This window comes from Tachyglossus aculeatus, chromosome 7 (assembly GCF_015852505.1).
Source record: "Tachyglossus aculeatus isolate mTacAcu1 chromosome 7, mTacAcu1.pri, whole genome shotgun sequence".
NCBI lineage: Eukaryota > Metazoa > Chordata > Mammalia > Monotremata > Tachyglossidae > Tachyglossus > Tachyglossus aculeatus.
Genome location: NC_052072.1, coordinates 23,606,421 through 23,617,181, shown reverse-complemented (window position 1 = coordinate 23,617,181; position 10,761 = coordinate 23,606,421). Strand labels below are relative to the sequence as shown.

At 47.4% G+C, this 10,761-nt stretch overlaps 1 protein-coding gene across 1 annotated transcript in view; it reads right to left on the bottom strand.

Moving 5' to 3' along the window:
* Window positions 1–380: 380 nt before the first annotated feature.
* PIGR (polymeric immunoglobulin receptor) overlaps window positions 381–10,761 on the bottom strand; it is a 41,357-nt gene continuing 30,976 nt past the window's right edge. The window contains exons 7-11 of the mRNA XM_038749170.1: window positions 7,135–7,225; window positions 3,875–3,996; window positions 3,074–3,202; window positions 2,849–2,907; window positions 381–904 (exon numbers count right to left, since the gene is read on the bottom strand). Of these exons, the coding sequence (XP_038605098.1) occupies window positions 806–904; window positions 2,849–2,907; window positions 3,074–3,202; window positions 3,875–3,996; window positions 7,135–7,225 (500 nt within the window). The 3' untranslated portion in view covers window positions 381–805. The remainder of the gene's footprint in view (window positions 905–2,848; window positions 2,908–3,073; window positions 3,203–3,874; window positions 3,997–7,134; window positions 7,226–10,761) is intronic.

The window sequence follows — 10,761 nt, the reverse complement described above, 5'->3', positions numbered from 1 at the left end:
CCCCGGAGACCCAAACCAAATTGACCTGGCCTTTAAACTCTCACAGTTCCTTCGATCAATCAATGATGTTTATTGAGCATCTACTATGTATGTGCGGAGAGCTCTGAACTAAGCACTTAGGAGAACACACGGAAGCAAAGGTCACTGTCCCTGCCCTCAGGAGGCTTACAATCTTCTTTCTAAAACGAAAAATACAAAAGTTCCCTCAAATCCCAGGCAGCTAGGAGATCCGGTGGGTGAGCCAGGGTTGGTGAAGGCCCATGCGGATGTCCACTGCTAGCCATCTCCCACTAGCCACACATCACCATGGCCTCCAAGGGGCAGTGGGAGGGGGCCCAGTTGGGAGAACCACTTTGGAAAAACATTTTTTCTAGAGTCCTTCCCCCCGGTGAACCACCGAGCTGGCAGAATGAATGAGGGTTGGGGTGAAGAGTTTGATCTCCCACCTTCCTCCTCAGCAGGTTCCCCCCCGGTCACTTGGAAAACAGAGGGGTCCTTTCCGATGTTGTTTCCTCCTTTTCTCTGGACCCTGAGGACCCTGTTGTTGGCAAACAGATCTGCGGGTTTGGCTTTCTCCTTACAACTTTGGTGTAATGCCAGGTGGAGGGTGTCCAGGGGTGAATTCTGAACTCATAGCATACAGACTCTCGGGAAATAGGGAAATAGCTGGAAAACGTGGGGGAGAGCAAAGCCATAGGGATGGAGAGGAGCATGCTGATTGTGTAACTGATTGTTAGGTGGGGTGGGCTGGAGAGGGGAAGAGCTGATGAGCTGATAAAAAAAAAAAGCAGATGGCTGAAGTCGACTAAACTTCAGGAGGGTTGTCCGAGGGAATGCCAGAAACAATGTGGTTAGCTTGCAGCAGGAATGCAGTGTAAGCCATGTCCGCTTCCTCCTTGGATGACTGGAAGAGACGATGGGAGACAATGGAGGACGATAGAAGACGTTGCAACGTTCTAATTAATTGTGGTACTTGTTACGAGCTTGCTATGTGCCAAGCACTGTTCTAAGAACTAGGGTAGATATAAGTTAATCAGTTTGGACACAGTCCCTGTCCTACATGGGGCTCACACTCTTAATCTCTATTTAACAGACAAAGTTCTAAGCTTCAGCTCCTTTTCAAAGAGGAAGGGAAGCCATGATAACAATAACAATAATAATAATAATAATAATAATAGTATTTGTTAAGCACTTTTTATGTGCCAGACACTGTACTAAGTGCTGGGGTAATCACAAGCAAGTCAGGTTGGATACAGTCCCTGTTCCATTTGGGGCTCACAGTCTCAATCCCCATTTTACAGATGAGATAACTGAGACCCAGAGAAGCGAAATGACTTGCCCCAGGTCATGCAGCAGACAAGGGGCAGAGCCAGGACAAGAACCCACGTCCTTCTGACACCCAGGCACGTGCGCTATCCACTAGGAATATCCACTATCCACGAACCACTGCTTCTCATTTGGTTTCAACAGTTCGAACACCTTTCCGAGTTTCAGATGGGGCCAACCACCCCTACCCCTTTTCAGAAGTAGTGTGGCTTAGTGGAAAGAGCACGGGCTTGAGAGTCAGAGGTCATGGGTTCTAATCCCGGCTATGCCACTTGTCAGCTGTGTGACTTTGGGCAAGTCACTTAACTTCTCTGTGCCTCAGTTACCTCATCTGTAAAATGGGGATTAAGAATATGAGCCCCACATGGGACAACCTGATTACCTTGTATCTACCCCAGCACTTAGAACAGTGCTTGCAACATAGTAAGCACTTAACAAATACCATTATTATTATTATTATTATTCCCCTCCTCCCCCACTCCACCCACACATATCTTCCACAAAGCCACCACCCTTAACTGGGGCATATTTGAGAAGTGAAAAATCGTGACATCTAAAAATATCTCTACTTGTCTCACTACCCTCTTCAGGTCTGTGGGGTGGAACCAACCCAACCTTTTCTGGCCTCTATGCCATTTCTGACTGAGATCAGGGGGCAACAGAACGGTGGCATTCGCCTCATCTCGGGTTTTCTGTTCCTCGTGGACTTTCTGAGAGAGCAGGGCTCCTCCGCTTATGTGGGCTGGGGATTAATCTCTTAGCAACGTCTTCACTTTGTCCAAGAATCCATGAAGCAAGCTCACTTGTAAATGACCCCTGAACATGTTTCTCAGTGGTGATCAACAGTTTATCCCTGTCCTTTGTACTCCTCCTCCCTCTTCCCAAAAGGTTGCAGAGAGGGCATTATATTCTCCAAGGACTTAGTACAGTACTCTGCAGTGTGGCTCAGTGGAAAGAGCCCGGGCTTTGGAGTCAGAGGTCGTGGGTTCAAATCCCCGCTCCGCCAATTGTCAGCTGTGTGACTTTGGGCAAGTCACTTAACTTCTCTGGGCCTCAGTTACCTCATCTGTAAAATGGGGATTAAGACTGTGAGCCCCCCGTGGGACAACCTGATCACCTTGTAACCTCCCCAGCGCTTAGAACAGTGCTTTGCACATAGTAAGTGCTTAATAAATGCCATCATCATCATAGTAAGCGCTTAGTAAATGCTATCATTATTATTATTATTACTCTGTACACACTAAGTGCTCAATAAGTTACCACTGATTGATTGATTGGACTCCAACTGGACTCCATTAGCAGTGGACAAACGAAGATCTAGTTTCACTTCCAAGACCCCCAGAGAAGGGGACCTTGTTTTCAAGATCTCCAGTGAAAGAGGCCCCACAGGCCCCTTATGTCATCTGGTCTGACTCTTACTATCCAAAGGTTCTTCCCTAGGTCTACCCTAAATCCCTCCCACTGCAAGTTAAGTCCATTTCCGCTTATGGCAGTGATCTCTATGATACGTCCTCATATTTACCCTCTTGGCTGCCTTTGGCTCCTCCACCATCTCAGGGTCCTCCTTGGAGGGGATAAATTCTGCAGAGAGAAGCCTGGGTTAGAGCTGACACAGAAGATCCCAGTGTCCCACCTCTTCTCCCATGAGGTCCAGTATTATGACCTGAATTTAGGGTCTAGCACATTCCCCTACTGGGCCTGGGTGGAGGGAGGGCTGGAGGGAATTGGGAAGAAGGGAAGATCATACCCTCTTCTCCGAGCTGGGTCTCCAGGGCGGTGGGTGAGGAGGCCATGTTGTCCTTGGTCCCAAAGTCACGGGAATTCTCAAAGTCTGACATGCTAATGTCAGTCCTGTAGCTTCCGACTGAAACTCGGTCTGCCAGAGAGGAAGGAAGTTGGGATCGGGAGTTGGGGGAAGAGAATATGTTAATATTCAGCCTCAAACATCTGGTTTACCCTCTCCCAAGTGACACCAGTAGCCACATTTTTTTAGTGGGGGTTCCAATAACCAAGGGGAAGACATGGGTAAAATGGATTTCCCCATTGCCCCAAGCCCTTTTCCTCTATGTGGGCACTGTGTCTCTGCCCACCCCACACCCACGTTGCCCCAGGCAGGCCCATGGGAAAGGGAAATTTGAGTTAGGATTATCATTTTCAGACCTCTTTTGCCTCCCTGATCGCCCATGGTGCCCTGAACTTATTTTAAAATCTCCTTAGATTGGCCTCCTAACACCTCTAGCCCTCCTTGGCATAGCCTGAACAAACCTCTAGGCATCTGCAGAGAGACCTTCCAGAACAGGACTCCCTCCCCCACCCCCTTCCCAGAGAAAGCCCCTCCCCTCACCTCATAGAGAAAGTCCCCTGGGAAAATTGGTTCTGCCCTCAGTTTCCCTTCCTGGACAGTTTCTGGCCTGAGGTGCCCTTGGTCCCTTAAACACTCCTTCCCCCTCCCCATCCCTCTGGGGCCCTCAGTTCAATTTAGGCCCCTGCAAAACCTGCTCCAAGTCATCCCCCCACATCCCCCCTGAGTCCCTGGGGGAAAACCCACCTGAGTTCTTCCGGAGCCGAGCCCTGATTACCAGCAGAACGACGGCCCCGATCACGAGCACAAAAGCCACAGGAACCAGAGTGGAGACCAGCACATGGGAACCTTGGCCAGAGACTTCAGCACTGGAGACAACAAGGGCAGACAGTGAGGCGCCAGAGTATGCTGGGAGGGTGGACGGGGGGATCCAGGAGGGGCCCGAGCTTTCTGCCGGGGTCACTCCTGACCCTTTAGACTGTGAACTCATAGTGGGCAGGAAATGTATCTTTATTGTTATAGTGTATTCTCCCAAGTGCTTAGTTCAGTGCTCTGCACACAGTAAACACCCAATAAATACAACTGACTGACTTTGGACAGGAGCCAGCCTCTATCCCTCCCTTCAAAACCTTCCTCCTTCCTCAATCCAGCCTCTAAAAAACATCGCCTCCAGGAAGCCCACCTTCATTAATCCCTCACCTTTCTCATCATGCCATTCCCTTAGCCTTTTTTTTAATGATATTTGTTAAGTGCTTACTACAAGCCAGGCACTGTTCTAAGCCCTTTCAGCCCTCTCGCGTTAGCCTATCATTCATTCCTCCATCTGCATTCATAGTTTATAGCTATGACTATGTCAGTCTATATCCCCACAGCACTTTTGCACATAATATACTTACAGATACAACCATAAATTATTTATATTAATGTCTGTCTCGCCTCCAGACTGTAAACTCACTGTGGACAGAGAATGTGTCTACTAACTCTGTGGTATTGTACTCTCCCTAGCGCTTAGTTCAGTGCTCTACACACAGTAAACGCTTAGTAAATACCACTGATTGATATCAAACATCACTTTGTCGCCTTTGGAATATCCATCCAGTTATGTTGCTTGTCTTCCCCATTCATTTGCAAGTTTCTCTAGGGGAGAGATTATACTTTATACTCCTTCCATATGTCTTCCCAGCCTGCCAGAACAGTGCTCTGTCCTCAGGATGTACTCAAAAAATGCTCTTGATGATGAGAAAAAGTAAGTCCTCTCAGATTGAGACATTTTTACACTTCCTTTTTATACGTTGATTTCAGGGCTTCACCTTGAATAGATTTAGCCCTCCTGTGTACCAACTCTATAGTAATGAATACTTTCAAACTCTGCACAAAGTAAGCGCTCAATAAATTCCATCGATGTTCTGATAACCAGAAGATGACTGATTAGACTGCAAACCCACTGAGGGCAAAGTTTGGGCCTTTCCATGTTCCATCCCCTTTTCTCCCTGCCATGTTGGTCCAAATCAAGAATTTACTGACATCTTCTCAGGGGCCAGGACCCTGTGGGTGGTTAATCATTGTGAACTGAATTTGAATTAGGTGTCCCAGCATCTAGGAAAAGGAAGATTGGACACAAATTGCGTATCCTTCTCCCCTCCCATACCCCAATCTTTCCCATGACCCTCCAGTGGGAAGATAGTCCAGAGCTTTGGCTTCTCAGAGGCCACACCCCAAAATTCTAGCCAGTAAATGTAATCTTTGGGTGCCTTTTAGGCCCTGTGGTGAAAGAAGATAAATAGCTTCAAATCCTTGAGAAAACAGTAGCGTATCAAGAACTCAAGTGTCCTAATTATCATAGTCATCATCATCGATGTTTGTTGAGCCCCTACTGTGTGCAGAGCGGCTGTCCAGGTAGTGGCGGAGTTGGAGGAATGGAATGGACGAGTGAAGTGAAGACACCATCCTTGCCCTTGAGGAGTTTTCAGTCTCCTGGGGTCCGGATGACCAGTCCTGCATTCCCACCCCAACTCTTTTGCCCTAAACCCTAGGAGATGCAAAGGATGATCCCTATGGGAAGGCCTCCCTGAAGGTGCAGAGCTTCTTGGTATTACAGAGCCATGGGACTTGGGAGGGGCCTCCAGGGCCCACCCTCCCACTGGGTGGGGGGATAGAGAGAGGCATGAACACATATGCAAGAGGGCCAGCTGAGGGCTAGCAGTTTTAAGGCACTTTATTCAGTTCCCTCCCTGCTATTTATCCTTGTTCCTCCCCAACTACAACCCTGGCCCACACACTTCACTCCTTAATGTCAACTCCTCTTTGTCCACCCCTTGCTTACATCCTCTCTCCTGCTGTAACTCCCTCTCTCTTAATATCCAACAGACCACCACTCTCCCCATCTTCAAACTCTTAATCAGTCAAATCAATCAATGGTATTTATCAAGTGCTTACTGTGTATAGAGCATTGTACCGAGCACTTTGGAGACTACAATACAACAGAGTTGGTAGAAGGTCCACTGACCACAATGAATTTACAGTCTAGAGTTAGCATACTAGAGCCCTACTATAATCACATCCCTCTAGACCGTGAGCCTGTTGTGGGCAGGGATTGACTCTATTGCTGCATTGTACTTTCTAAGCACTTAGTACAGTGTTCTGCACACAGTAAGTGCTCAATAAATATGAGTGAATGAATGAATCTCCTCCAGGAAGCCTTCCCTGATTAATCTCATCCCCCCAGCCTTCTCTACTGCATCGCCCTTGCATGTGAGTCCACAATGAGACAATCAATCACCTCCTAAACACTGAGGTAATGATAATAATTATGCATTTGTTGAGCACTTACTATGCGCCAGGCACTGTACTAAATGCTAGGGTGGATACCAGCTAATAGGGTTGAACATCCTGTCCAACACAGGGCTCACAGACTCAACCCCCATTTTACAGATGAGGTCACTAAGGCACAGAGAAGTTAAGTGACTTGCCCAAGATCACACAGCAGACAAGTGGCGGAGTAAGGCTTAGAAACCATGACCTTCTGACTCCGGGCCCATTATCTACATCATGCTGCTTCTCTCCCCCTGTAATACTTACAGATGTAGCTTTATACTTGGTTACTTTCCACTACCTATAATCTACCGCAGTATCTGTCTCCCCCACTAGATTGTAAACTCCTTGACAACAGGGATCTGTCCCAGCCCAAGCCCTTTGTCCATTGTCTTTCCCAGAGTAAGTGCTCAATAAATATTATTGAATAGGGTTTTTTTTGAGGGCCAAGAAGAGCAATCTTCCTCCTCTGGAGAGGCCAATTATGAAAATTTCCATTTCAATTTCTCCCAGCTGCCTTAGTCTTGGAGCTCAGCCACCTCTGCTTGCAGAAGTCTGTTTCTGGTGGGTCAAGGTGGGGCCCCTCCCAGTGCCTCTCCGTGGTCAGCGACGTGGTCGCCTTCCTGAGGTCCCCGTCTCCCTGAGGGCCAGTTGGCGTGGGGCTGCCCAAGGGGCAAGATGACCCAGTGGCTGACCTGGACAGATCGGCTCCGCTCTTCTCCTGACCAACCCCGGAGGCTTTGTTTTCCGGCCGGACGACAGCAGGCTGGGCAGGTTCGTTGGATTCTGAGACAGAGGGAAAAGGTTATTGTCCAAAATCAATCAATCAATCATATCTATTGAGCACTTACTGTATGCAGAGCACTCTACTAAGCGCTTGGGAAGTACAAGTTGGCAACATATAGAGACAGTCCCTACCCAACAGTGGGCTCACAGTCTAGAACCAGATTGGGGGAGAGTAGAGAGAACCAGAATAGAAAGCTCCTTCCCCAAATTCTCCAGGGTGAAGGTGGAGGCCTGCAGTGCCTCTTCCCATCCCGGCCTGTGGTAATAAAAATAATGGCATTTATTAAGCTCTTACTATGTGCAAAACACTGTTCTAAGCACTGGGGAGGTTACAAGGTGATCAGATTGTCCCACAGGGGGCTCACAGTCTTAATCCCCATTTTCCAGATGAGGTAACTGAGGCACAGAGAAGTTAAGTGACTTGCCCAGAGTCACACAGCTGACAATTGGCAGAGTCGGGATTTGAACCCACAACCTCTGACTCCAAAGCCCGTGCTCTTTCCACTGAGCCACTCTGTAGCTGTGAGAATGGTGGGGCAGGAAGGAAAGGTGCAGGGGAGGGTTGGGGTACTCGCCCAAGAGCTGAGTACAGTGCCCTGCACATAATAAGCGCTCAAGAAATACCACTGATTGATTGGTTGATTGACCAGGGGACGAAGAGTGTGGCCTCAGAGAAGAAGAAGTCAACAGCCAACCCCAGCCACCATAGGCTCCTCCACTCACCCCTACCCTTTATGCCTTTTCTGTCCTTGTAAATCCAAAGGAGCTTACCCTTGGGCTGTACTATAATAATAATGCTAATAATAATGACATTAATCATAATAATATTTGTTAAGCGCTTACTATGTGGCAGGCATGACACTAAGCCCTGGGGTAGATAATAATCATAATAATAGCATTTATTAAGTGCTTACTATGTGCAAAGCACTGTTCTAAGCTCTGGGGAGGTTATAAGGTAATCAGGTTGTCCCATGGTCTTGATCCCCATTTTACAGATGAGGTAACTGAGGCACAGTGAAGTGAAGTGATTTGCCTAAAGTCACACAGCTGACAATTGGTGGAGCCGGAATTTGAACCCATGATCTCTGACTCCAAAGCCCGTGCTCTTTTCCACTGAGCCACGCTGCTTCTCCCTTGCTTTGGATACAAGCAAATCGGGTTGGATAAAGTACCTGTCCCACACGGGACTCACAGTCTTAATCCCCATTCTACAAATTAGGTAATCGAGGCCCAGAGGAGTGCAGTGAGTTGCCCAAGGTCACACAGAGAAGCAGCGTGGCTCAGTGGAAAGAGCTCGGGCTTTGGAGTCAGAGGTCATGGGTTCAAATCCTGGCTCCGCCACTTGTCAGCTGTGTGACTTTGGGCAAGTCACTTCATTCATTCATTCATTCATTTAATCGTGTTTATTGAGCGCTTACTGTGTGCAGAGCACTGTACTAAGAGCTTGGGAAGTACAAGTTGGCAGCATATAGAGACAGTCCCAACCCAACAGTGGGCTCACAGTCTAAAAGGGGGGCTCACAGTCTAAAAGTCTACTTCACTTCTACGGGCCTCAGTTACCTGATCTGCAAAATGGAGATTAAGACTGTGAGCTCCCCGTGGGACAACCTGATCACCTTATAACCTCCCCAGCGCTTAGAACAGTGCGCTGCACGTAGTCAGCGCTTAATAAATGCCATCATAACACAGCAGACAAGCGGCAGAGCTGGGATTAGAACCCAGGTATCTCTGACTCCCAGGCCGGAGGTCCACCCTGGAGGCCACGCTCCTCCTTCAAGCGCTTAGTACAGTGCTCGGCACCCAGGAAGAGCTCAGTAAATACCACTGTCCTTGGCTGCCTCGCCGGGACGATGGCCCACTGTTGGGTAGGGACTGTCTCTATATGTTGCCAACTTGTACTTCCCAAGCGCTTAGTACAGTGCTCTGCACATAGTAAGCGCTCAATAAATACCATTGATGATGATGGGCCGCACTTGCGTAGGCTGCCCCCTCGTGGCAGTTTGGTGATAAGCACCTTGAATTGGAAAGGCCCCTGCGCCAGGAGGGCAAGATCAATCAAACCATCGTATTTATTGAGCGCTTACTGTGTGCAGAGCACTGTACTAAGCGCTTGGGAAGTACAAGTTGGCAACATATAGAGACGGGCCCTACCCAACAGTGGGCTCACAGTCTAGAAGGGGGAGACAGAGAACAAAACCAAACATACTAACAAAATGAAATAAATAGAATAGATATGTACAAGTAAAATAAATAAATAGAGTAATAAATATGTACAAACATATATACATATATACAGGGGCTGTGGGGAAGGGAAGGAGGTAAGACGCGAGAGAACGGGCTAGGCCTGCAGAAGGAGAAACTGAGGCAAGTGAGTGTTCAACCACTTCAGAAAGGTCTGAAATGAGGGCCCCCGAGATGGGTTTTAAAGGCGATTATAGGACTCAAAGCGAGTTGACTTAATTAGCTGTAACTCTAAATCAGTGTCCTGTACGTTTTGGCTGTTGGAAAAAAAAACATGTGAGCTGCAGGATTTCCAAAGTACTAAAATTAGGAATTTTTTAAAAAGAACGTAAGTAAATTGGGGTTCATATCGGTAATCTTTGAAGTAGAGAATAAAATGTTGGCATCCTCCAGTGCCCTACTCTGCCATCATTTAATTAAGTATCTCTGCAGGTTACGTCCTTACTCATCTCCCCCTCCCCACAGCACCTGTATATATGCTTGTATGTATTTATTACTCTATTTATTTTATTTGTACATATTTATTCTATTTATTTTATTTTGTTAATATGTTTTGTTTTGTTCTCTGTCTCCCCTTTCTAGACTGTGAGCCCGCTGTTGGGTAGGGACCATCTCTAGATGTTGCCGACTTGTGCTTCCCAAGCGCTTAGTACAGTGCTCTTCACACAGTAAGTGCTCAATAAATGCAATTGAATGAATGAATGAATGAATGAAAGACACCAAGATGAACTTCCCCACAGTGAGGAGTGAGGGTCAGGAGTGACTTCAGGTTCTTGGCCATGAGAAGCAGGAAAGACTCCCGTTTGTCTATCATCGTGGTAAATTGGGTATACCTGCAGCTTGTGGGCCATAGTGATGCCAGAGTGCTATACTGTGTATGTGCACAACACTAATGCAATAATAATAATTATGGTATTTGTGAAGTGCTTACTGTGTACCAAGCACTGTTCTAAGCACTGGGGTACATACAAGGTAATCAGGTTTTCCCATGTGGGGCTCACCAGTCTTAATCTCCATTTTACAGATGAGGTAACTGAGGCACAGAAAAGGTAAGTGGTTTGCCCAAAGTCACACAGCAGACAAGTGGTGGAGCTGGGATTAGAACCCATGTCCTCTGACTCCCAAGCCCGTGCTCTTTCCACTAAACCACACGGCTTCTCAGCCCCCAAATCTGGAATTTTTTTCTGGGAGACCCCTGACCTTCACCCTCATCCCAGTGCCATTTAGTTCCTTTTATTTTTTAATGGTATTTAGTAAGTTCTTACTGTGTGCTGGGCGCTATAGTAAGTGTTAGG